A 27,965-nucleotide genomic window follows, 5' to 3' on the forward strand; every position below is an offset into this window, starting at 1 on the left:
GCAACTATAAAGAAGGCTGTAGTTAACCAGGAAGATGACGTTATAAATAGGTGATTTCAAGTGAGAAAGAAATTGCTTGATAGGTACCCAAACACACACTGACAGCACAAAGGAAAAGAAATGGTGAGAATAAAAGCTGGGATCTCATCGACTGCATAATTCCAAGCAATTAGTAACTTTCCAGGGACGCCCCATGACAAAGGCCAAGGTGGGGAATAAGAGAAAAATGCCAAAAGATATAAAACTGAAACACACACTAAAGTGCCTCTCAGGCCAACAATAATTCGTAACCAGGTGCGGGCACTGAGTTGAAGAAATCTGCTTTGAAGCACTCGAGTCTTGAAATACTGAGTTTTCAAAGGGAAGGATATTTTCATGGGTCTGGGATGGCACAGGAAGGTTCTGTGGGCTAAAGAGCGAATCAAACGGCTTCTCGTGGACCACCGCGCCTCAAGCATTCCATCATGCCATTCGGATTCATCTAATTAAACAGAATTAATATAACTGGACAGTGCGTAGGCTTGTCACTGGGTTCTTCCCTTCAAGCCTTAAAGACAATTTCCTCCCCGGGAAAGAAAACCCACAATAATCCCACGATGGGGAGATAAGAGGGATCTTGTGTTTTCCCTGCACTATTTGTTCCTGCCAAGAGTGGATTTGGCAGGAAGCCCCTGAATATAACACCCCATACAATCAATAATCTGAATGCCAGTCAAAAACATAATTTTTCTTTCTGAAGGAAATCCATAAACTGCCTATTCTGTGATGCACTTGAAAGATTCAGAGCTGAACACATTCTAGCTGTGTCCCGTCTGGCTTTCATGGGCTGCTACGAAGCATCAGGGGCCTCTGAATCAAACCGTTCTGCTCTAGCCAGCGGCTGGGCAGGGGCCGCTCTGCAGCCGTCCTGGGTAGGGGGTCACTGTGAGACCGTCCTCTCCGGGGTGGCCCCAAGGACACAGGGACGGGCAGAAAGGCAGTGGGACCAAGAAGAGGACTGAGGAAGCTGTGTTTTCTTCACATCTTTCTTTCCCCTTATCCCTCCTGTCTACCATTTCAGTTTTTTATTTCGGAAGGGACAACCGTGACTCTCTTTTCATTTTGTCGAGGACCAAGAGGAGGAGAAGTGAATCTGTGACACACTAAACACAGGCTCTCTGAGGTCAGACGTGCGGCCTCTCCAAACTGAGTTCTAACCTCCTTACCCAGCCCTCCCCCAGACGTGAGCATCCCAACCACCGCCCTGTTGCTGAGCCCACCAAAATGGTCAAGAAAGCATTACCAATTATGCATGGTATATGGTGACCACTATGGAAAAAATGTTAAAGTATGTGCCAGAATAGCAAATTCAAGAGTGATATTTATTTTTATCTTTTGTTATTGTCATCGGGCTGTCTTGATATAGAAAATTATGTTAAGAATAAGTTATTACCAACATCCCATTTACATATTTTGCTGAGATTGGAATGTCTCAAAGCATGAGTTCATTTCTGACCTAAGTCTGTGTCCTCCCCTCTGGATTCACATATCACAGAGAAACACGAGAAAAACAAACAAACAGAAAGAAAACCAAAGATGACAAGCGCTTCTCTTTTTAGCTGGATTCCCCAACAGAGCACTCTTTAATGTTTACCAAAATTGGGCCATAAAATTCTACAAGATTCTATGCATATGGCTTGACCTTTTCTGCCCCCTGCTCCCTGTCCCCAAAAGCAGCAAAAAAGCCAAACATAGAAAAAAGGAACATCTGTCTGCTGGCAAAGACAACATCCCATTGTACACAGCCACACCCTGACACAGACACACACCAGCCCTAAGCCACCCCTGCACGCCAGCTGGTTTGACTTCCATAGATTTTCCCAAGGGCCCACCGAGCTCACCCTCTGATGCAAGAGTGGACAGGAGGCCACAGGCTGCGATGGCTCAATATCTGCAGGCAGTGCCAACGCACATCACCCACACCGACACCTCTCCGTCGACCTCCCACGCAGGGGCAGAGCCAGAAGGGAAGGTTACCTTGCAGACAGCCGCCTGGAGCACTGCGTCAAAGCCGCCCTCGGGGGCATCGCGGTTCCGGGACACCCTCTGCTTCCGCACTTCCTCGTTGAAGCTGTCCACTCTGTCTGTGAGAGGCAGCAGATGGCGGAACCCAAAGGAGGGGACACAGTTTGGGAATAGCTTGTAACTGGAGAGAAAGAGGAGAAAAGTCACTTTTCCTTCCTTGTCCCAAAATCTTAAACAACCAAGTAACTCTGCATTTACTGATTGCCTTGAATGGCACCAACGAATACTCAGCACCTACCACACACCCCTGGGACAGACACAGTGGGGGAGCACAGAGAAATAACCTAGTCCCTACTCTCCAAACACAAGCTCTAAACTGCGGGCGAGACAGCACATACCAGGCTGTAGGTGAATGAAATGACAAATGGGTCGTAGGAAGTAGCGGTTAACAGTGGGCTACCGCGGTCAGAGGAAGGTGTCACGGAGGCGCCCTGACGCGGGCCTTGGAAGATGCAAGCGCCTGGTGGGACAGGCACCGCAGCCTGGGCGGCACCGAGGGGAAGGAAGGCTCTTACAGGCTGAGGAAGGCGGGCCCTGTCGAGTGAGGGCAGCGTGAGCAGAGTGACTCTACGAAACCAGCTTCTTACATCGACTCTGCTGCTGCCACGTGATAAAGGATCACATAACCCCTTCGTGTCCACCCACTCAGAGACCACCAGGACGTGCTGGCAACCGAGCAAACACTAAATGCAACAGGAATGAAAACGTTCTGTTTCTTCGTTCATTTATAAATACTGGAATGATAAAGCATCAGCTCTCCTAGACGCAAAGAGAAATCACTGAGAAGCAAACCATCTTCGAATGGAAAATGCTACCTGGAAATCTGGAAAGAGGGCAGTATTGCACCTCAATAGGAGGTTAATGCCATGTCTTTCTCCTGAATATTGGGTGTTCTCATCTTCAGTTTGCAGTGCAGATGGCCCCATTCCTGGAGGAAGTTACAGCCCAATCACATCTGCAGGAGTTTCACTTGGCTATATAACCAATGAAATAGGAAGAGGGGCCTTACATTGTTTCCAGAAAGGTTTACTGGGTAAAAGGGGAGAGGGAAGTGCAAATGCAAGGGCCCTGTGGCAGAAGGGAGCACAGAGAGCCCAAGGGCAGAGGGAGGCCAGTTAGACTGCAATGCAGGGAACAAGGGCAAAGATGAGCTATGAGGAGGCTGGGGAGGCAAGCTGGACCAGACTGTGCAGGTCCGTGGCCATGTTAAGGAAGCCTCTCTTTCAGAACTAAGACAGAAAGCAAACACCAACAGAGAGGCATGAGGGGAAGGCTTCGTTACCTACCCAATTCAAGCCGTGTGCGTGGGAAGGGAAACAGGCTTAGCAACTCCTAGCAGCTCCTGCCTCACTGCCATCAAGAAGGGCAGCTGGGGCAGGTCTGAGAGGCTCCCCTCCTCCCCGAGAGAGGCAACCTTGGGCTTTCTAAGAGGTTCTCTCATCCCCTCTAAGGGCCTACGGTACCTGCTCCAACAGTCACTCACAGTAAGCCACCTCTGCAGGGTCAACCCCACTGCCATGATGGCCACGGTGCCTCCGGACAGGGAGAGCTGCGAGCAGCTGTCCCCACTTGCCGTCCCTTTGTTTCACTCCCTCCTCCTTCCCCAAAAATCTTCACCCACCCCTTGTGTTTGCACAGGTCAGGCTCTTCTGTAACCCATGCCACCCAAACTTTCTATTCTCATCTCAGTTCCCCATAAAGATAAAGGTCATGGAAATTGCATTCCCAGCTGGAAGCAGGAAGTGAGCTGAGGTCCCATCATAGTCATCTGACAAATAGATGGGCCCAGGAGGAAGGAAATGTACACAAACTCTCACTCCCCTCCCACACCCTCTGAGCAACTTCACCCTTCTGTGCTGTGCTGGGCCATGGCTGCGGACTTCAGGTGTTTACTGCCTCGGTTGACGGGTCGGTTGAGGAAGGGAGAAGAGGAACAAAACTATGACTGCTGCTCAATGAGAAAACCAGAAAAGCTGTGAAAAGCTCAGCTAAATTAGTTCAGCGTTCTTTACCTCGTCCCTTCCTGCAAAGGGGAATAAGTAGATATATTTTTACTGTGGAGAATTACTATTAATAATCAGGAACTAGAAAATGTGTTTGCCAGAGAGAAGACTTCATTGCAGAGAATTTATTATAACCAAACCAGAATCACCTCTTAGTGAGAGGAAAACAGCTTTGTCACACAGGCTCTGTTGAATGTCTCCATAGTCTCTGGAAAACAATGTCAAACTGTGTCTAATTTAACCCCTGGAAGAGCTGTCTGAGCGACCCGAAGATCTGGGTGTTTGAGGGTCTCATGCCAGGAAGCCCTCCCACCCCCAACTGTGTCTGTGCCACAGGACCCCAGTTCAGGGCCGACTAAATCTTTACTGGATTAAGAATTATGAACCAGGAAGATGAATAAAATATATATGCTTAAAGAGCCTGGGGGAGCATGTATGTATAAAAAGTGAATCCTATTTGCAGATGCTAGATGTAGGCAAAGCCAAAAAACAATCTAATGCTTCAGGACAATACTGTGGACCATGGAGCTGACAGGGCAAGACCTCTCCTCTCCCTCTAAACAAAGAGAACTGCTGGGTAAAAATCTAATCCTCAAAAATGTTAATATGTAGCCAAGACTGGAAGCTTAGCGGGGAAATCCCAGGTGCCAGGAACGGAGAGAAAAGCATTGCACAAATGAACGGACTTCAACTAGGTGGGAAGTGAGCAAGGATCTCCTGGCAAAGGGATCCCCCACCCCCCCACCCTAGCGTGCTGGGGCCTGACAAAGGTCTGGGGCTTGGGGCCAGGTTCTAACAGGGACAGATGATGGACCTCAGGCCAGCGCAGGGCAGAGCACTGGAACAGGGCTCTCTGCATAAAGATGAGTGTTACAAAGAGCTGCCCTGTCACTAAAATCAAACCCAGAAAAATTCCAGCCACTGGCCTGGGAGAGAAGCAAGGAAGATGCACTCTGGGCTCATGGTGAGATGAATCACCCATAAAGATTGTAACTCCAGGCCTAAACAAGTCAGAATTCATTACTTTTACAAGGAAGGAACCCCCCTGCTGAGAAATAAACAGAACTAGTCCCACAGTGAAACCCAGAGGATCCTAGCATCAGGGAACCGAAAACCACCCTGCAGGGACGTCAGTACCCCTGGGGCACGTGATCCCCTAATGGAAAACAACCTCTGATGAAGAGGAACTAATGAAAAAGTTATAGACCCCATGAGAAATAAACTACCATGAAGGAATATCAGCAAATTCAACCAACTGCAGGATCTGCAGTTCAAGAAACAGGTAACACAATTATCTAAAGTACATTAAAACAAAGATATTTAAAACATTCAAGGAGAAGGAAAAAATACCAAAGACTAGAATGGGATATTATTAGGAAGAAAAAACAATCAGAAGGCTATGAAAAACAGAAGTCTAAAAGAAAGAACCAAATAAAAAATAGTCACTCAAATTCAAAAATGAAACTTCAGTGTATGGATTAAAAACATTAAAGAACAGGGTACTGCCACAAAAACCAAAATACAGATCAAAGGAACAGGATAGAAAGCCCAGAAATAAACCCATGTACCTATGGTCAATTAATCTATGACAAAGGAGGCAAGACTATATAATGGAGGAAAGATAGTCTCTTCAATAAATGGTGCTGGGAAAACTGGACAGCTGTATGTAAAAAAATGAAATTAGAACATTCTTGGGACTTCCCTGGTGGCGCAGTGGTTAAGAATCCACCTGCCAATGCAGGGGACACAGTTTCGAGCCCTGGTCCGGGAAGATCCCACATGCCGCACAGCAACAAAGCCTGTGCGCCACAACTACTGAGCCTGCGCTCTAGAGCCCACGAGCCAAAACTACTGAGCCCGCGCGCCACAACTACTGAAGCCTGCATGCCTAGAGCCCGTGCTCCGCAACAAGAGAAGCCACCACAATGAGAAGCCTGTGCACTGCAACGAAGAGTAGCCCCTGCTCGCCACAACTAGAGAAAGCCCGCACGCAGCAACAAAGACCCTACACAGCCAAATATCAATAAATAAATAGACTTCTTTTTTAAAAACATTCTTTAATACCATACACAAAAATAAACTCAAATGGATTAAAGACCTAAATGTAAGACCAGATACTATAAAACTCTTAGAGGAAAACATAGGCACAACACTCTGACACAAATTGCAGCAATATCTTTCTCAAGCCATCTCCTAGAGTAAGGGAAATAAAAATAAACAAATGGGACCTCATTAAACTCAAAAGCTTTTGCACAGCAAAGGAAACCATAAACAAGACGAAAAGACAACCTGCAGAATGGGAGAAAATATTTGCAAACGGTGCGACTGACAAAGGATCAGTCTCCAAAATTTACTAACAGCTCATGTGGCTCAATATCAAAAAAAACAAACAACCCAATCAAAAAATGGACAGAAGACCTAAACAGACATTTCTCCAAAGAAGACACACAGATGGCCAAGAGGCACATGAAAAGATGCTCAACATAACTAATTATTCGAGAAATGCAAATCAAAACTACAATGAGCTATCACCTCGCACCCGTCAGAATGGCCATCATCAAAAAGTCTACAAATAATAAATGCTGGAGAGGGTGTGGAGAAAAGGGAACCCTCCTGCACTGTTGGTGGGAATGTAAATTGGTACAGCCACTATGGAGAGCAGTAAGGAGATTCCTTAAAAAACTAAAAACAGAGCTACCATATGATCCAGCAATCCCACTCCTGGGAATATATCTGGAGAAAAACATGATTCGACAGGATGCATACACCCCAATGTTCATTGCAGCGCTGTTTACAATAGCCAAGACGTGGAAGCAACCTAAAGGTCCATCAACAGATGAAAACATGTGGGAATTCCCTGGCAATCAGTGGTTAGGACTCTGCACTTCCACTTCAGGGTGCATGGGTTCAATCCCTGGTTGGGGAACTAAGATCCCACAAGCTGCGTGGTGTGGCCAAAAAAAAAAAAAAAAGATGTGGTATATATATATATATACAATGGAATGTTACTCAGCCATTAAAAAGAATGAAACAATGCCACTGCAGCAACATGGATGGACCTGCATATTATCATCCTAAGTGAAATAAGTCAGACAAAGACAAATATCATATGATGTCGCTTATGTGTGGAATCTAGAAAAAAAATGATACAAATGAACTTATTTACAAAACAGAAACAGACTCACAGACTTAAGAGAACTGAGCTTATGGTTACCAGGGGAGAAGGGGGGGGGGCGGTGGGGATAGATTGGGAGTTTGGGATTGACATGTACACACTGCTATATTTAAAATAGATAACCAGCAAGGACCTACTGTATAACACAGGGAACTCTGCTAAATATTCTGTAAAAACCTAAATGGGAGAAGAATTTGAAAAAGAATAACTACATGTATATGTGTAATGGAATCACTTTGCTATACACCTAAAACTAACACAACATTGTTAATTGACTATACTCCAATATAAAATTTTTTTAAAAAAACTGAAGAACAAAATGATAAACTGGAAGAAATTTTCTATTATGAAGCTAAGGGAAAGAAAGAGGTAGAAGTTATGGGAGAAAAATTTAGAAACATGAAGTTTAGAATGAGAGGCTCCAACACTCACCTAGTAGCGTTAGAAAGAAAATGGAGAGAATCGGAGACAGGAGTCAGAGATGATGTCTGAAATTTTTCAAGAATAAAGCTATGTTCTCAGATTAAACAAGCAGAGCAAGTTCTGAGCAATGCAAATAAAAGTACTAAATCCAAACCAGCCACATTGGAATGCATATCATTATAGGACATGAAAAGCACAGGGAAATATTAAAAGCCACCAGAGAGAAGGAAAACCATTAGATAGAAGACTTTTCATCAGCCACAGGACATGCCAGAAGACAATGAAATAATACCTTCAAGGGGGTGAAGCAGTACCATGACCTCTTGGAAGAAATACAAAGGGTAAGAAGAAATATAAATGATGAAGGATGAAATGTATTATCTCACTTGCAAAGATTTTTACAGATGTATTTCTATTTTTCGTGTGTGTGGTGAGAACCCTTAAGATGTACTCTCTGAACGACTTTCAAGTATACAATTGTATATTTCAAGTGCAGTACTGTTGCCTATCACCACCATGCTGTACATTAGAGCTCCAGAATGTATTCATCTTATAACTGTACGTTTGTACCCTTTGACCAACACTTCCCGCTTCCCCGGCCAATCACCACTCTACTGTCTGTTTCTATGAGCTTGGCCTTTTTAGATGCCACATATAAATGAGACATGGCGTGTATATCAGCAACAGCCTAATACCTCTAACAAAAGAAAAAGTGTTCAGAACCAGAAATAACAGGCCGGATTAATCCATCAAATCCTGTACCAGTGAATATCATGTGACGCTTCCCAGGAACACTATTTCTATTACTCAGAATACAATTAGACAGTTCTTTAATCTGACGATTAAAGAATTACTTTTTTTTTCTCTCCTTATGGCAGCCCTGGTACTACTTACTTCAGCTCTGGCATTTCTGGTTCATTCTAAGATGGGAGGGGATAAGTCTAGGATTTTGATCCTTTGGCCGAAACATCCGGAGCAGGAGGCGGGACAAACCTCAAGAAAGCCCCACGAAGGGCTTCCCTGGTGGTGCAGTGGTTGAGAGTCCACCTGCCGATGCAGGGGACACGGGTTCGTGCCCCAGTCCGGGAAGATCCTACATGCCGCGGAGCGGCTGGGCCCGTGAGCCATGGCCGCTGAGCCTGCATGTCCGGAGCCTGTACTCCGCAACGGGAGAGGCCACAACAATGAGAGGCCCACGTACCGGAAAAAAAAAAAAACTGGTTCTCTTCTGAGATGTCCTGCGCAGGTAGTTAAATCACTCCTCCTGACTCCCCATCTCCCCAAAACTTCCCGGGGCTACTGCTGCTGCTTCCACACCACCACAGGAGAAAAAACCTAACAGAAGGTACCATTGAGAGAGAACGCTGTGATTTTTCTCTCCACATGAGCTGAAGGAAAAGAACAGACAAGGATCACAGACGGCAACTACGGAGCCAAGCATGGAACTCAAACTGAGACAGGAAGACAACAGGACAGCCATTTTGGAAAAGGACCAAGGGAACGACCTTGAGAAAGCGGGCTTGACAGGCCAGAAAAACAGCACCTAAAAGCTTGGGCTTCTGAGACAACCACCAGAGACTCACAGGAGTAAAAGATTAGCTCTATCTCTGTTCCACTGACATCTGTACATGGTTTCCAAAGGACAAAAGCGGAACTATAAATCCGCCACCTAGCAGAATTGCCGAACTCCCAGTTCCCTGAAAGATATAGATAAAAGCTTGACACGCATTCCTAAGGTGTTTTAGCAGGAAGCAGGCCCCCAGATGAAAACTGCCGACTGCGGGCACATAGACCCCAGACTGCTTGAAGCCTGGAGGTTGATGACGCTCCAAACTTCAACTCCATGCCAACCAATCCAAGAACTGAGCACAAGCTGCTCAGGCACCCTGTGGCCTCCTCCCTCACACTGCCTTTAAAACCCCTTCCCAGAAAGTCCTCGGGGAATTGACACTCTTTTCCACCTTCTCCCTCGTGCACAAGCTATCCTTTCAATAAAAAGCTTCGTTTGCCTAAGAGTCTTGTGGGAGCAATATTCGTTTCTATGGTATTGCTGTCCAAGAATCTGGAGAGGGCCCGATAACAGAACCAAGGAAGCAGCCCAGCTGGGAGACGAGAGGGAGTGGTAGGGACTGTGGCAGCCAAACAACATGTGGGACAAGGCTGGCTTTACTAGACCTCCTAGTTTTTTGAGAAAACCTAAAATCCTGGCTATTCTTTGTTAAATCTTTTATTTTTAACTGTTGGTAACTAATTCACAGTGCCATTAAAACTTAGGAAAGGGCTTCCCTGGTGGTGCAGTGGTTGAGAGTCCGCCTGCCAATGCAGGGGACACAGGTTCGTGCCCCGGTCCGGGAAGATGCCACATGCCGCGGAGCGGCTGGGCCCGTGAGCCATGGCCGCTGAGCCTGCGCACCTGGAGCCTTTGCTCCGCAACGGGAGAGGCCACAGCAGTGAGAGGCCCGCATACCGCAAAAAAACAAAAAACTTAGGAACGCAAATAAAGCACATGTACAGGCTGAATCTGGAACAGAAACAGCCTGATTACATCCCCCCGCTTGCTCTGTTCTCCAGGAACCGTGGGGAATCTCCGAGGATACCCAGGCAACAACACAGAGTCCACTGCCTGGACGCGGGAGGTACATCTCAGCCTGCTCACTGAGCCATGCGGTGACTCCCCTTTCATGCTGCCCAGCTTAGGGAAGAGAGATCTGTGTAACTCAGATCTGATGATTCCTTCCAAACTCCCATTCTTTCACCGGATTTCCTGTCTCCCAAGCAGCCTGTCAGTGTGCCTTGTACTCACTGTCAAAACTTCTACCCTCTGCAGTTGGTTCTGCCTTCTAGGGCTTGGAGAAGTAGCTCTGAATAAGGAGAGTGTAATAACCTTGAATATTCAATGCTGAGGGCCCCAGGCCAGTCCTTCATCCTCTGCCAGCCTCCCATCTAGCATCTGACAGTTCGCCGATGGTCCCCAGAAGAATCAAAGTAGAGACACACCCTGTCTCTCAGCAGACAGGACCCAACCAGAGGGCGGAGGTGAAAAGTAGCAGACAGAATCACTATTCCGGATGAACTGAAAAAACTGGGGGTTAAGATGCTGTTGCTCCTGGGGAGTAGCAGAACTCCAACAAAAAGACATGTGGCACTGGGATGCAGCTGAAAAGGGCCTTGGGGACAGGACCAGAGGGACAATAATGCCAGCAGCTACCTGTGGCCGGGAGGAATCTAAACCCAGAAAGTGAGGACACCTAGTGTCTCTCTGTGGCTAAGGAACTTAGAATCTCGTTTGTATCTAAAATGTTTTCTTATCTTATTGTTTTTTCCACTGTTGTGTCATTGCAATCCCAGGAAAGATCTAAGTTAGCTTCTAGGAGTGTGGACAGAAGGGTCAGGAAGGATTCAGAACATACAATACCAGCATAAATACCACCTCACCCCCACCCCCCAGTCCAACCCAGAGCTGGGAACTTCTGAGGCTGCCAAAGGGGAGACAAGAAGTTAGACAGGCTCAGGGGCTTACGAGCAGCCCTATTCCCCTCAGGGGCAGCCAAGGAGACAAAGAATCGAAAATGACATCACAAGACGCCCGAATCCCTGAGTCACCACTTGAAGAAGAGCTGCCACAGAAAGCAGCTCCCGTCAGATCTTTACAAGCAAGAAATAAATCTTCATTGTGTTGAGCCACTGAGATCTGGGGTTTGCTTGTTACTGCAGCACAGCCTAACATTACCCTTAGGCAAGTGCCTAGAAGGGTGGGTGGTTTTGGAATGGGTATTATTACTCAAACTCAAGGAAAGCATCTGGGTGGCAGTGTGATTTAGATGGGGAAAAAATAAGCATCATATTGATGGAAACAGACTCTGGAAGTAGTTCATCCTGATTCATACTCCAAGTCTACCCCTTACTATTTGTGTAATCCTCTAAGCCTCGGTTTCCTCATCTTTAAAATACAGCTCACCAGGACCTCCCTGGTGGCTCAGTGGTTAACAATCCACCTGCCAGTGCAGGGGACACAGGTTCGATCCCTGGCCCGGGAAGATCCCACGTGCTGAGGAGCAATTAAGCCTGTGTGCCACAACTACTGAGCCTGTGCTCTAGAGCCCGCGAGCCACAACTACTGAGCCTGCGTGCCTAGAGCCCGTGCTCCGCAACAAGAGAAGCCACCGCAATGAGAAGGCCGTGCACCTCAACGCAGACCCCACTCACTGCAACCAGAGATCCTGCGTGCAGCAACGAAGATCCAACGCAGCCAAAAATAAATTAAAAATAATAATAATAAAATCAATAAATAAAATAAAATACAGCTCACTTCTATAGACCTCAAAAGATTGCTACGAGATATAAATGGGATGATCCATATAAGATATGAAGTGCAGTGAATGCCTGACACTTAGTAAGAACGTAAGTCTTAGCTATTCCTCATCTAGCGATGCTTTGGGGCCTCACATGCCAAAGCCTAACCAAAGCTGAACATAGAAATGAGTCAAGAAAAAGTTGAAGGTTATCACTCGTTGTCACGCTGCATAATCTTGCCATTTAAAAGAACACTTGAGGGGGCTTCCCTCGTGGCGCAGTGGTTGAGAATCTGCCTGCTAATGCAGGGGACACGGGTTCGAGCCCTGGTCTGGGAGGATCCCACATGCCGTGGAGCAGCTAGGCCCGTGAGCCACAACTACTGAGCCTGCGCGTCTGGAGCCTGTGCTACACAACAAGAGAGGCCACGATAGTGAGAAGCCCGCCCACCGCGATGAAGAGTGGCCCCCACTTGCCACAACTAGAGAAAGCCCTCGCACAGAAATGAAGACCCAACACAGCAAAAATAAATTAATTAATTAATAAACTCCTACCCCCACATCTTCTTTTAAAAAAAAAAAACACTTGAAAGCCCAGTAAGGAAACAAACCACCTTCACAAAGGTTGTATTGGGGAGTTGGAGGAAGTGACCCTCCACCTCCAATACACAAATGCACTAGGCCAGGGACCTATTCACCATCCCCTTTCCTCTTCCACTGCACACAGCTAACCTAGTTCCCAGCCTCCCCGCTAGAACCCAGCTCTGTAGAGCAGAATGTAGGAGCAAAGGCCACTCTATCCTGGTCCATAGGATCCTCCTATGAGCAATCCTCCAGGCATGATGACCTTACAAGCCACATGTGAACCAATGGAGCCTGGGACCCCGAGTCACTGCTTAGAGGACAGGTGTCCACTGATCAGGAGACCCATTTGCACTTAGGTTAGCAGAAAATAAACTTCCTTCAAGTTTGAGTCATTACATACTTTTGGATTTGCTCACTGCAGTAGTTAGAAACTCTTGTTCTCTAATAATTTCTCGAAAATTTTCTTTTAAAAAAAATTTTTTTAATTTTTAAAATTTATTTATTTTTGGCTCCATTGGGTTTTTGTTGCTGTGCGCGGGCTTTCTCTAGTTGCCGCGAATGCGGGGCTACTCTTCGTTGTGGTGCGCAGGCTTCTCATTGCAGTGGCTTCTCTTGTCGCAGAGCATGGGCTCTAGGCATGCGGGCTTCAGCAGTTGTGGCACACAGGCTCTAGAGTACAGGTTCAGTAGTTGTGGCACAAGGGCTCAGTAGTTGTGGCTCGCAGGCTCTAGAGCGCAGGCTCAGTAGTTGTGGCGCACGGGCTCAGCTGCTCCGCAGCATGTGGGATCTTCTCAGACCAGGGCTCAAACCCATGTCCCCTGCATTGGCAGGCGGACTCTTAACCACTGCGCCACCAGGGAAGCCCTGTCGAATATTTTCTAATTCAAGTACTTACGTTAGGGAAAAAAAAAAAAATCACACCTATAAAGGGCAGGGTTTTCATTTTGTTTTGTCAAGGTAAGTTATAGTTATGTATATAAACAATAGGAACCGACTTTGATTCATTTATTCCAAACATCTCAGTCGCTCCAAACAAGGAGATAGTTTAAGTTGTTCTGCCTGCTCCCTCCCTGATCACCGGGGTCTATCACTTCCTGAGAACACTCTCTAAAATCTATTAATGTAGAAAACAGTGCTGTGTCTGGCAGGCAGGAAAACAAATGAGCTATCATCATTGTATCTTTATGCAACCTTGTAACAATTTATTTCTTCGCAGGCAGAGGGAGGACAGAGCTGGATTATCCTTCATCACATTTAACACCTTAGCCAGGTTCCCCCCCTGCACCCAGATATGACCTCCCCAGGCCTTTCTTTAGGCTCAGTTCCCACTGATCCATTCCCCCACCCTTGAATACCCAACAGAAGGGCAGCTGGTCACTCACCCAATGCACGGGTTGGTCTGGTACCTCGGTGCCGTGTAGGAGAAAGGAGAGATGTTCTTGTCTACAAAAGACCCAAACCCCAAGCGGAAGTTGCTGGTGAGCTTCCTCATCTCCTCGGCAAGCTTGGTGCCCAGGCTCCGTATGTTGTCCAAGTCATCCTTCATGGACAGAGAGAGGTCCATCAGGTAGTACAAGTCCACTGGATAATCCTCCACCTGTCGAACCTGCAGCTGGAAGGTAGTCTTGTCACCTGTGCCAACCGAGAGACCGTGCGTGTTAGAGGTCATTCAATTCGCTGGGGCTGAAGGGATGGGTTTTGCTTTCAAAGCTGGTCCACCTCTGACTTTGCTTTAGTGACTGTGTGCCTCTCAGAAGACATCTTTTCCACTCTGGAAACAGAGCGACCGAAGGGAATGTGGGCGCTGAGGATGCAGCTCTAGGTTCTCCTTTCACACACAGGCCTCAGCATTTTTTAACGAAACTCTTTAAGAACCAATCTCCTTAGTAGTGTTCTGTTTTCTCAGCAAAAAGGATGCTTAGGTAATTGGTGGACGGTGCACCAGACAATTCCACAGACACAAATGGGGCGAAAGTAGCCCACCAAGCACATACCAACTTCAGAGAAAGGACTGGCCAAGATGGGAACGTGGCCAGGAGACCGTAAAGGTGTATGTGAAACAGAACACAGGAAAGAAATTAACAAAAGAAGGGTACAGACATTAGTAAGAACTGAGGTGGGGAAGAGAGATGTGCAAGGCAAGGGAGACTGGGAAAACAAAGATGGTTACTTAAAATACCCCCAGAGGGCAAAAATGTTTATGCTTATGCCGGGCCACCTATTTCTATCTCCCTAGCCATTTATCAAACAATCGTATTTAGTTCTCCAGCATATCTGATACCACAGACACAAATCATTATTATCACAAATTATATGTATAAATATAGGAAGACGTGTTCCAAACTTTAGCACCATCGACAAGAAAAAGAAGAAACAGAAAGGAAACACTACTAGATTTGCCTACAGCTACAAGAAAGAGAAAATAACTTTTGGTTCTATAATAAGCAGTCAACAGCCAAAGGGAAAAGAAATTGATTCAGAGGAAAAGAACAATGAAAAAAAAGGCAGTTTCTGGCAGGCGTGGCCTCTGCAAGCTAGCCCCACATGGTATGCAGAAAGGCCCAAACCAAGTCAGCGCAGTAACTGGAGGACGTGTGCCAGGACAATGATCCTTCGTCATTCATGATCTCTAAAAACACACTGTTCAGAGACAACTTCAAGCAGTGAATTTTACCAGGTGATCCTATCTGCCCTCAGGCTCGTTAGCCTCACAGGCACCAAGAGGTGCCCTTGAACTCTTCGGACAGAACTGTCTACACACACTTGAAACCTGGACGTCCTTTGTGTGTTCAAAGGTGCAATGGCGAAGGTGGCCTCGCTCCTGCACGAGGGTCCACACCTCACCTGCCCGCGGTCACGTCTCAGAGGCGTCCATCTTTCACCTCAAGATGACAACCAGCGAGCCGAAGCCTTCTTGAACTTGCAGGATAGGGAACCCAGGGCTCTGTGCTCCCCGCACCTCCTCCCACCCCAAACGAGGCGTACTTAGTTCATGAACAAGATCTCAGTCCAAGTTCCAGCTCTGCCCCTCAACTAGCGGGGCAACCCGAGCCTCCATCTCCTTAACTGTAAACTGGCAAGAACAACAGCACGACAGCGTGAAGGCTGTGAAGCACTCATGTGGGAAGGAGGGTTCTGTAAGCAGTGAAGGCCTGCCCAGACGAAGTATGATCATTATAATTACCATGGTAGTCTGAGTGTCAGAGCCAAGCCTGCTTCCCCCGACTTGTCCTTACATGTGCTGCTCTAGCCTGATGATGGATGTGGTTTGGGTTGCCTGTTGGTACGAGCCTATTTTTAAAAGCCACTGGAGCCTGACTCAAACAGAGGAATGTTCGAGATTTCTTCCAGAATGAATTCCGGACTGCTACAATAGCTGTCTCTGCTTCCCATGGCCCGGCACAGGGCCCCTCCCATCCCGGGATGCCACATCGCAGCGGGGGAGGGGCGGGAGGGCCTGCGATCCTGTCCCCTCTGTCCAATCCCACGGCCTCTTTACGAGGTCTCCTGTATTTCGTTACTTGTGCCCTTCCCCCAAGTTTCCAGGTATACCTTCTTTAATCCAGAATCCACGTCCACCTTTTGCGGGATTACGAGCAATTACAGAGGAACACTTTAGGACCAGGAAACAGGGAACTAGCTTGGATCCAGGGAGGCTGGAAGGCACCCATGGGAGGGAAGTGGACATTAGCCTCAGAAAGCAAGAGCTGGGCTGGAATCCGGACCTCGTCACCAAGAGCTCAAGGCCTCAGGCTCCTTTAAACTTGCTGCTCGGTTTCTGGATCAGTAAAATGGGGAGGATGCTAATTATTGTGGGTATTGAGGAGACAGCATATATAAACACCACACAAATGCTTCTACACAAGAGAAACTTTGGCCTCAGTTCCCCTGAAAGTCAATTATTAAAGCAATTTCCTGTGGAGCTAAAAAGAGAGACAGAACATTCTGCCAAAAACTTGAGTGTGAACGGCTAACGGCCTTGGGTATTATATTTAACTCCAAATTTTCCAGACATGAAGGCAAAGAGGGAAACGAGATGTGGTACATCGGTCTCTTTGTATACTAAGGGGTTATCTATTCTGAAGTAAGAAATCTCTTGTCATTAAATTCTAAGAGAAACTGATCACTACAACACACACACACCTCCCCATAGGGAGGCTGCAAATGGTTAAAATATATATATATATATTTCTCTCCCAGTTTTCCAAGAAGGGAGGGGTATAAGAAAAGGGGTAATGTCATTAATGTTTGGAATGAGGGTTTATGGCCACCTTATCTATGCTGGATTTTAAATGCTACAAACTCCTCAGTGGGCCTTGGCAATAACTGAATGTTCTGTCAGTGTAATAGGGAAGAACCTTATTATTCTACTACAAGTTAATCACTAAAGGGATGTTGCCTATAAGATTAAATTATACGTACTGACCCATCTCTGGGAACCCTGCCTCCCAGGTAATGAGCATTAAGCTAAAATACCTTTGTTTAGCTCACAGGAAACATCCTGACCAGGCCTGCCTGTGATTAGCTGCAAGAAGGAAGAAATTAACACATCCCCTTCCAAGTCTGGCAGGAACCAGGCCCTTACCCACCTCCCCTGTTAGTATTAAAGAAGCCAGAATTCTAACTCAGGGAAGATGGTTCTTTGAGCCGCTAGTCTACCATCTCCTCGGTCTGCCGGCTTTCCAGATACAGTTGCTATTCCTTGCCCCAGCAACTCGCCTCTCAATTTCCTGGCCTGTTATGCCGTGAGCAGTACGAGCTTGGACTCAGTTACATCAGCAGATTTTGGAGGGACTGACATTTCTGGACCAGTTCTCAGCGAGGGTGCTAAGCACGGGAATTAAGCTACAGTGCCGCAACTCCCCCACCGAGGGCGCCCCCGTGGTTAGCTGACTGAAGGTGAAACTGCTGCTGCACGCCAGGGGCGCCCTATGCCGGGAGAGGGTCTGGGGCATGTTCTCCATCTTTGGGTACACTTCCGGAACCATGCACACTCAACAATACCTCCAGCCACCCAGTTCTGCACCACCCGAGACTTTTTTTTTTATCATAACGACAACATTTCCTTTTTTTTCGTTTTTTTTCATTTATTTTTGGCTGTGTTGGGTCTTCATTCCTGCGTGCAGGCTTTGTCTAGTTGCGGTGAGCAGGGGCTACTCTTCATTGCAGTGCATGGGCTTCTCATTGCAGTGGCTTCTCTTGTTGCGGAGCACGGGCTCTAGGCGTGTGGGCTTCAGTAGTTGCAGCACACGGGCTCAGTAGTTGTGGCTTGCGGGCTCTAGAGCACAGGCTCAGTAGTTGTGGCGCATGGGCTCAGTTGGTCCGCGGCATGTGGGATCTTCCCGGACCAGGGATCAAACCCGTGTCCCCTGCATTGGCAGGCGGCTTCTCAACCACTGTGCCACCAGGGAAGACCCCACCCGAGACTTTAAACCAGTCGCCACCTCTCGTGAGTCCAGGAGAGTGAGAGCCGGGCTCACCTTCACTGTGGACACTTGATCTGTGACAGTCTCTGGTGACACCACCCAGCCCACGTATCCCCCTCCTCCCTCTCCATATAAGACCCCCTTACAGGGACTTCCCTCGTGGTGCAGTGGTTAAGAATCTGCACAGGGGACACGGGTTTTAGCCCTGGTCCAGGAAGATCCCACATGCTGCGGAGCAACTAAGCCCATGAGCCACAACTACTGAGCCTGCACTCTAGAGCCCATGCGCCACAACTACTGAGCCCATGAGCCACAACTACTGAGCCCACGAGCCACAACTACTGAGCCCACGAGCCACAACTACTGAAGCCCGTGCGCCTAGAGCCCGTGCTCCACAACAAAGAGAAGCCACCACAATGAGAAGCCCACACACCGCAATGAAGAGTAGCCCCTGCTTGCTGCAACTAGAGAAAGCCCGCGTGCAGCAACGAAGACCCAACGCAGCCAAAAATAAATAAACAAATTTATTTAAAAAAAAAAAAAGATCCCCTTACAGGCTCGTCTCCTCCTGTGGCTGCAGCCCTCCTGTCTGGAACCATCCCCCTTAACCCCCGCCTCAGGACAAGCAGCAGGATCAGAGAAATAGGATAAAGCAAACCCCAAAGAAAACCTGATCAGGGACTTCCCCGGTGGGCCAGTAGTAAAGAAAGCGCCTCACAATGCAGGGGACGGGAGTTCGATCCCTGGTTGAGGGAACTAAGATCCCACATGCTGCGGGGCAACAAGCCCATGCGCCACAACTACTGAGCTCACGGGCCTCAATTAGAGAGCCCGTGTGCCACAAACTACAGAGCCCAAGCGCTCTGGAGTCCACGTGCCACAACTAGAGAGAAGCCCACACACAACGAAGAGCCTGCGCACTGCAACGAAAGATCCTGCATGCCTCAAAGAAGATCCCACATGCTGCAGCTAAGACCCGACATAGCCAAATAAATAAATATTTAAAAAAAAGAAGAAGAGAAAAGCTGATCACCTCACATCTGTGAGGAGGAAGCTTCTCCTGCAAGCAGCCCCTCCCACGTCCTGCTGGTTTTTCCTGCTTCCAAGGCACCCAGCCCCGGCTGTATTTCACAAAGAATTCCTGCCACTGCTGGGTTCCTAAGTGTAGATTCTCCCACCATAATCAATAGCAACCAGCATTCCCTCTGAAATGTATTTTGAAAGGTTTCTTCTGTCTTCCCTTCAATAAAAAGGGAAAAGTGAGCTTTTTCCTCAGGAACATATACCAGATGACAAACATTACCAGAAAATGAAAGTAGAGAATTCTAGCAACAACTTTTGGGTTTTTTAAGATTGATTTTTGTTCAAATATTAAGACAAAGTAGTGTCTCAACAAATAAATACTCCTGCTATCCCCAATATAAGTAGTTTTTTGATTCCCTAGAATTATACTTCTGTGCTAGAAATTGAAAGAAACATTAAAATCAGCTATGTTAAAAATGGACTACAGGGCTTCCCTGGTGGCGCAGTGGTTGAAAGTCTGCCTGCCGATGCAGGGGAGACGGGTTCGTGCCCCGGTCCGGGAAGATCCCACATGCCGCGGAGCGGCTGGGCCCGTGAGCCATGGCCGCTGAGCCTGCGCGTCCGGAGCCTGTGCTCCGCAACGGGAGAGGCCACAACAGTGAGAGGCCCGCGTACCGCAAAAAAAAAAAAAAGGACTACAGCTGAGCAGGGAATTAGGGGCTTAGTGCACAACTTATAAGACTTATCATCCAGCTCTCTGTTCACTACAGCAGAAGGCAATTAGTACCCGGAATTAAATCCAGACCCAGAAGCAAAGAACTACCTCACTGGCCGCCCTGCTGTACCAAACACCACTCCCCACCTCAGAATTCTGACACTTGACAGATGGAACCATCAGGAGAGTTACTGGCCTTCACAGTGTCTGACCCCAAGTAATTAGGGCTTGGCACTTCTAGTTTCCTTGAAAATAATCTTATCTTAGTTCAGGCTGCTATAACAAGTACCATGGACTAAGTGGCTTACAAACAACAGAAATTTATTTCTCACAGTTATAAAGGCTGTAAGTCCAAGATCAGGCCAGCGTGGTCAGGTTCTGGCGAGAGCCCTCTTCTGGGTTTCACACTACAGACTTCTTGCCGAAGGGGGGAAGCACCCTCCAGGGTCTTGAGGGTTTTTGGGTTTTGTTTTGATAGCACTAATCCCATTCATGAGGGTTCCACCCCATGACCTCTCAAAGGCCCCCCTTCATTTCCTAATTCCATGACATTGGGAGTCAGCTAGAATTTCAACATATTCAGTCTATAGCAAAGCACTATCCATCCATCATCAAGTCTTTTTAAGTGTGCATTGTCAGTCTGGGTAGTAGAAGCAATACCTAAGTCAGGTACTTGCCATCTCCAACCAGAACGTAGGAGACGGGAGAAAAGCAGCATAGATGAGGGCTGGCAGGAAGCCCATATCAAAAGCAACCAATCACCTGCAGTTTAGTCAACAGTATGATACCCAGGTCAATTTCCTGGCTTTGATTACAAACTCTGGTTATCATTGGGAAAAGCTGAGAAGGGTACACAAGAACTCTCTATAATTTTTGCAACTTCTTGCAACTCTAAAATTACTTCAAAATAAAACATTAAAAAAAATGTTTAAGCTACCAATCAGAGGTCACTTTTTAACAGGCTAAGGGACTGAGGCAAATAAAGGCTTAAGTAAACCTTTTCTAACTGCTCCACCTCTAGCTTTTTACCATTTCAATATGCTTTAAAGTTTACGTCCTTTCGTAAGGATTTTATACCCTTTGTTAAGGTTTTTTTAAGATTGTTATCCTGACATACAGTTTCCAGGACTGGAAACAAAATGGAAAACATGATCTTGTGTTTATACAAAATCTTGCTTAAAGTTTGGCAGTTCCTGAAAAAGTTAAACATAGAATTACCATATGATCCAGCAATTCCACTCCTAGCTATATAATCAAGATTATTGAAAACATATGTCCACACAAAAACGTGTACATAAGTGTTCACTGCAGCATTAGTCATAATTGTCCCAAAGTGGAAACAGCCCAAATGCCCATCCACTAAAACGTGGTGTATCTATAAATATACAATGGAACATTATTTGGCCATAAAAAGGAATGAAGTCCTGATACATGCTACAACATCAATGAATCTTAAAAACATTTTGCTTAAGTGAAAGAAGCCAGACATAAGAGACAACATATTATATGATTTAAATGAAATGTCCAGAGTTAGCAAAACCTCCGAGATAGAAAATAGATTAGTGGATGTCAGGGGCCAAATATGGCGTGGAGGCAGAGGATAGGAGTGACTATTAACGGGTACAGGGTTTCTTTTCGAGGTGATGAAAATGTTCTGGAATTAGATAGCGGTGATGTTGTAACCACCTTGCAAGTACACTACAAACCACTGAATTGTATACTTCAAAATGGTGAATTTTACAGTATGTGAATTACATCTCAACTTAAAAAAAAACAAAGCAAAACAAAAAATTCTGCTTAAGGTAGAGGAAAACTTTTCTTTCTTTTTTTTCCAGGCTTATCCCGGAACAATTAACTTTGCCTTGGTGAAGTACCTCACATATTGTGCTGAAGCTTGTCCTTGACTAGTCTGGCATGAGGCTAGTAAAGTGCTACACTTCATTCAACAAATACCTATTATGAGGTACTGGGGAGCAGGGCAAAGGAGGAGACAGGAGAGCGTTCCTAAAAATACACAATGGAAAAACCAATCGTTCCATACCTGAATGCCTTCCTGAGTCACGGGGGTGTTGCCCTGAAGTAAGTACTCGCTTGGTAAACTGAAAATGTTGTTAATGGCAACAGACCATTTTCCCCTTTCCCCAAATAAATATCTGCAGTTTGACTGTCCTTCTCTTTATAATTACTGAAATTTTCAAAATGTGAAGAGGCATCATTGGCTTCAAGCGTTTCTATATTTGAGAAACATGTTCACAAGGTTCTAGACCTCTAGGAATTCAGATTATCATCTGATCTCCTCCTAAGGCTTCATCTCTACAGACTGAAACACCCTCAGAGCTTGGGTGCGTCTCCACAGGGCAGCCAGCCCCTCCTCCACCTTGACGGCCACAGCAAAGGGCTCTCCATCACCGTACCTTCCGTAGGACCAGAGCTGCACACAGCACTCGCATCATGATTTTGTACAAACACAGGATCATGTTTCCCATTTATTTCCAATACTGGAAACTGAATCATAATGCTTAGCGAGAGATTTGACTATACCAAATAAGACTGATTTCTTTCTTTAATCGAGTATACGTTGAGCTTCACGCATAAATAAGCATTGTGCATAAACTTCACGAGAACTTTGAGAACTCTGCCCAAGGAGGGTGCCCTCAATCAAGTCACTTCTTTGGGGGCTGTTTTAAAAGCCAGTTGATAAGTCAAAGCAAACAGTCTCTCTGCCTCAGAGCCACACCTGAATTCTGATTTTGAAAACTGGAATTGACACTGTGACATCTCTGATTCTGTGTCGACCTCCAACTCTTCCCGAAATTAAATCAACCCTAAAGAATACGGATTTGCCACCATGAAGAATGTTTCTTGGAGAGAGCACCACAGGCTCAGAGCAATTCTAGATGAGCAGTTCCAAAAGTAAAAACCTCCCTCGATGATGACCCTCAAACTCTAACTCTTCTGGACGTGTTAATTTTGGTCCTTGTTTCCAAAAATTAAGTGAAAACAGTATACAATAATAAATACGTTGTTAGTATATGAAAAATATGAACACATATACAAAGACAGAAGATCTAGTAAGAATGAAAAATAGTGTTAAAGTGAAGGACTTTAAGAATTTTCTTGAAGTGACTGTTACGCCGTTAGGTTAAAAAGGAAAACACACCCTTGATGTTAGTTGTAACCATTCTTATCATACACTGTGTTCTGATATATTAATAGTCTACAACAATGCCTATGTCCCCTTCTAGGTCAGAGCCCTTGACCCTGAGCCTGACTCCACGTAGGGAGAGGCATTCATCTTCCCCCCGGAGGATACCATCGGACATTGGCTCACAGAAAGCTTCCTCTTCTCTACCCACTCACACGGCTTTGTAAGGGCTCCCTTCTCTCTCTCAACTTGGAATCTCACTAAACAAAAGGCGAAGTGTCCCTTCCAGTGAGATGACTTGTGAAAACAGTTACTTCAGCTAATCCCAGCACTAATCCCTGGGCCATCCCGCAGTTTATGCTGCTCTACGCCACTTACCCCCTTCTTCCGTTTCTTATTTCCAAGACAATTCAATAAGCTAAATACAACAGTTCTCAAATACACAGTGACTCAGAGTTCTTTCTAACGACAACAAGAAGAACGGGCGACACTAAGAGCTTAAGACGTGCAGGGCTGTGCTCGATCCATTTCTGAGACATGAGAATCTCTACCCCAATCTAGACGTGGCTGACTCCGAAATCTGCATCTTTGAAAACAATAATTAGAAGCTCTTCAAGTGCATTTATACAAAAAGTCTCATTTAAGCCTCCGAACAGGGCTGTGTGGAATGAAGGTGACAGAGACCCTGAGACGCTAAGGAGCAGAGCAGCTTGCCCAGGACCCCTGAGCTAGGAACAGAGCCAGAACCAGAACCTAGGACGGCCAGCTCGATCCCTCATCTTTCCACTGACCCAGCCGCCCTGAAGTCTAAACAAACCACCTGGAAATAGTTATTGCCAGTGGTTTCCTAGACAATGAGAAAGAAGAAAAGGCTAAAAATCAACGGGATTTGGGAAAAAAGCTGCCTTCTCTCAACAATGTGATACTTTCTCATTTGGCCACATTCACATCCTCCCTTGACATCACAAGGGACCTAATAGGTAGAATACAAAACGACACAAGTGGTGAGCTAGAAACAACCATGAGCTGTGCGACCACAAAGACTCGATATTGAGTCAGGTTCGCTGCTCTGACCGGGAGCCCTTGAGCACACAGCTCCTCAGGTGTAAAGTTACATCAGCTACCTTCGGGTAGGTCACGTAACAGGCACAGAGTAGGTGTGCAAAAACTGTCAGTTCCCTTATACCACAATCAATTCCAGGGCTGGCAGAGGCTCCAGGGTCACGAAAAAAAAAAAAATCTCTACTCTGCAAGTTCGTCCCTTCAGAATGTCACTGATTCAAATGGAATTTGCTGACAGGAAAAAATACTTTCTCCTGGCAGTAGTACGTTCCCTGAGAAACTTGCATTAACTAGGGAGTAAACATACCGGCATCCTCCCACGAAAAACAAGAACATTATTCACAGTAGTCAAAAGGTGGAAACAATCCAAGAGCCCGTCGATGGGTGAACGGATAAACAACATGTGTCTATACGTACAATGGAGGATTACTCAGCTTGAAAAGGAAGGAAATACTGGCACGTGCTACGTCATGGATGAGACGGACAAATATATATGAGTCCACTTCTATGAGGTACCTGGAGTAATCAGATTCACAGAGACAGAAAGCGGAAGGGCGGTTGCCGGGGGCTGGTGGGGGAGGGAGGGAGGGGTTAGTGTCTAATTGGTACAGAGTTTCAGTTTGGGATAAGAAAAAAGTTCTGGAAATGGAGAGTGGTGATGGCTAGACAACACTGTGAGTATACTTAACGCCACCGAACTACACACTTAGAAATGGTTAAAATGGTAAATGGTACGTTACCTATATTTCACAATTTTTTAAAATAGCAAAGATACTCTGATCATCCCCAAAGGCCCTGGACTCTGCTTCCTGGGGTCTGGGCCACACCTCACCACTGCCCCCTCCCTGGCCCGGCTCATCTTTCCACCATCTTGAACAGGTCCACCCCAAGGGCACTCACCGGGCCGCAGGTTCACCGTGACCTCCTGCGGCGTCATCTGGATGACGTCTGACCCCGCGGGGCTGGAGCCCTTGCTGCTGAGAGGCAGGCTCCGAAGGACCTGGGTGCTGCTGACCGGACTCTCAAACTCGCCGCCACAGCCGTTCCTGACCAGGTTTGCCTTGAAGTCGCACCGGGAGGTGACCGACCGCAGGCTGCCGAAGTCCTGGAGGTGTAGAAACAGGGGAAGAGGGCAGGAGGCGGTCAGAGCAGCTCCAGGACACCTCAGGCTGTAGTCTCATCACCACCCTGCGACCTGAGACCCTCTACATTCCATTTCCTAAAAGCGGACAAAACAAAAACTCCGCCAAGTGCCTCACCAAGCATCATGAGGATTAAGTGAGGTGTCGGATGTGAAAGCATTTTGCAAGGTGTAAACACGCACAGTAAAAATGTTTGGTCTCGTTATTTTAATGGTCAAAAACGCTCCTTTAAAAAAATGTGCCTGTCTACACGATAAGCAGGAGAAAATAACTGATATGGTCAAAAGTTGCATCACTAAAAATTTTTGAAAGATACCATATAAGTGGCCAAGTAGTCATCACTCAGACAATCAAGAGTTAACGTCTGAGCTGTTCCCTCATCTAGCATATGCAGGCACAACCATTCTGGAGAGCGATGCGGTACCTTTTGAGCCCTTGGTCCCCTCCTAGGAATTTATCACCAGAAAATTATCAAAAGGAAAGCAAAACTCTCTAAGATATATACTGCATGTTCCTCAGAATAGCACAATCATAAACTTGAGCCAAAAGCCCTAAACCAGAAGAAAAACATGGTTCATCACCTCAATAGATGGTACGGCCATCACAAATAATTATGCAGAAGACTAAGCAGAAATTTCAAAACATTAAGGGAAAAAAATCAGAAAATAGAGTGGTATCTGCATCAGGATGCCAAAGAAAAATTAAAACTTAAGATAGTTGAGGTGCTAGGGGAGAGGGAATAAAATGATATTTTTCTTTTTCTCTTTACTGTTGTTTAAACAATAAAGCCACATTGATAAGAAACATCTTTCTTTTCTTCAGTTGGATTTAGGAGAAGGCTGTGCATCAGGATGACCCACCCTGGTTTGGGGCACTAGGAGTTTGGGCCATTTACTTTAACATGAAATTATATACTTTGTTATAAAGTAGGATACCTGTAAGCAGTGATTGTTTTCCAGTAAGGGGGTTTTCAATGGCAAAGCAAACCCATTCACTGCTGGATGGAGAAAAGAAGAGCCCCTCTTCCAGCTGGTTGCACTGGAGTAATGGCTGGAGGAGTTAGATGCTCTCTCTTCCTCCCGCCACTGTAAACACTTTGCCAAAGCGCCTCAGATGAGTCAAGAGTCCGCTGACCGCAGAGGGACTCCCCTCCCCCCTTCATCATGGTCTAGGATGCCCCAAGACCAGTCAGTGCCCACTGGGGCCTTTGCAAGGTTCAAGACCAAGAAGTCAAGAAGACTCTGCAGTATTTTTAAGTAAAACCAGATGTGTTGTTCTGGGCCTCTGTGATTTTGGTTTTTCGTTTGCTTCTACCTGAATTTTTTTTTTTTTAATTTTGTCTATTGAACTCTTGACATGACGGGAGACCTTGCATGTCAACAACCTCCGGATTGCACTGTAAATATAAATGACTCCACAGACACTTGTGGAACAGGGTGAGAACAATGATTATTGTAGAAATTACAAGATTCCAAAGCTGAGGTTTCTAAACTGGGTCTAGCTTGGCTAGACCTAGCTTGGCTAGTCTAGCTTGGCTCTGATGAAGCAGTAAAAACCTCCCAGGAATAGCGGAAAGGAGAGGTAACTTCCTGAGGGCCTTACAGGTATGAGACTGCTGTCTTGAGCTGTGTGAAGCACAGGGTGAATTAGCTGTCCAGAGCTGAAAGGGCTTAGGGGTTCGCCTGCTCAGAGCGTACGTGGCTAGAGAATTTCTGAACTTCTTGCCAGCATGCTGGCCTTGCTGCCAGCTCCCCCAACTCCACGGAGCTGGCTGTCCTCCACCCAGTTCTGACTGTCAAAAGTGCACCTGTCTCCACCAGACCAGTGCACATCCCCTCCCCCACCCCACCAGGCTGGCGAGGAAAGCATCTTCAGTCTCCCGGGGGCGATGGAAACCCCTAACGGCCCTCCCCTTGGTCTGAAGCAGCCTGCATTCCGGAATAGACTAGGTCACAGAGCCAATCTGTTTCACCCTAAGCAGGAGGCAGCTACATGATTCCTCACCACAGCCTCAGCCATTCACGTCATCAAAATCATTCCCTAGGGCTTCCCTGGTGGCGCAGTGGTTGAGAGTCCACCTGCCGATGCAGGGGACACGGGTTCGTGCCCCGGTCCGGGAAGATCCCACATGCCGCGGAAAGGCTGGGCCCGTGAGCCATGGCCGCTGAGCCTGCGCGTCCGGAGCCTGTGCTCCGCAACGGGAGAGGCCACAGCAGTGACAGGCCCGCGTAACACACACACACACACAAAAAAAAATCATTCCCTAATGCCTGGACACCTTCACCAGCAATGAACTTCGTCCAAGCTTCCCAGTCAATATGCTCAAAGGCCGTTTTTGATAGGCAGTACCAGTCCCTGAGGCAGGACCTGTACAGGGCCACCTGCTGCTCAGGGAAGATGTACCTGCTGGGCTCCTCAGGAGACTTGAAGTCCAGGACGTGCTTCCCAAACCTGATGAACTGAGAGGCAGCCACAGAGTGCCAATTACAACCTTGTCTGTGCAGCTGGCTTTCCTGATTGTGCTCTGGGGCTCATTTATCCTCTAGGATGTTAGGAGCAAAGCCCTCTCTATGCCCCTCATTGGTAACAGCTTTCCCTTCATTCTCCTTAGTAACATTCTTCAAGGTGGTAGCAACCCTCCACTCCAATGCACGTGGCTTCCGTGAAGTTTGCTGCACCAGCAGGAAAGACCGTGAACTCCTGTCACCCAGCTGCCAGCGCGAGAACCACCACTGAGAACATTCAAACTGCCAGTTGCAGGATGACTTCAGAAGTGCCTACCACTCAGCAATGTGACAGTACGGGGGGCCCACTTCTCAGCAGCTCCAGCGGCACAGGCAGCAAGGGACAGCCTACTATGGCACTCATACCAAACTCAGACTTGGCCTCAGGGCCATCCATTTCTATCAG

The 27,965-nt window shown here is 46.8% G+C and overlaps 1 protein-coding gene across 1 annotated transcript in view; it reads right to left on the minus strand.

Annotated features, from left to right (window-relative positions):
- ITGB5 (integrin subunit beta 5) overlaps positions 1-27,965 on the minus strand; it is a 111,473-nt gene that overhangs the window by 66,464 nt on the left and 17,044 nt on the right. Inside the window, exons 3-5 of the mRNA XM_060010797.1 lie at positions 24,814-25,018; positions 13,925-14,174; positions 2,017-2,185 (exon numbers count right to left, since the gene is read on the minus strand). Of these exons, the coding sequence (XP_059866780.1) occupies positions 2,017-2,185; positions 13,925-14,174; positions 24,814-25,018 (624 nt within the window). The remainder of the gene's footprint in view (positions 1-2,016; positions 2,186-13,924; positions 14,175-24,813; positions 25,019-27,965) is intronic.

Source organism: Delphinus delphis, chromosome 4 (genome assembly GCF_949987515.2).
Source record: "Delphinus delphis chromosome 4, mDelDel1.2, whole genome shotgun sequence".
NCBI classification, from domain to species: Eukaryota; Metazoa; Chordata; class Mammalia; order Artiodactyla; family Delphinidae; genus Delphinus; species Delphinus delphis.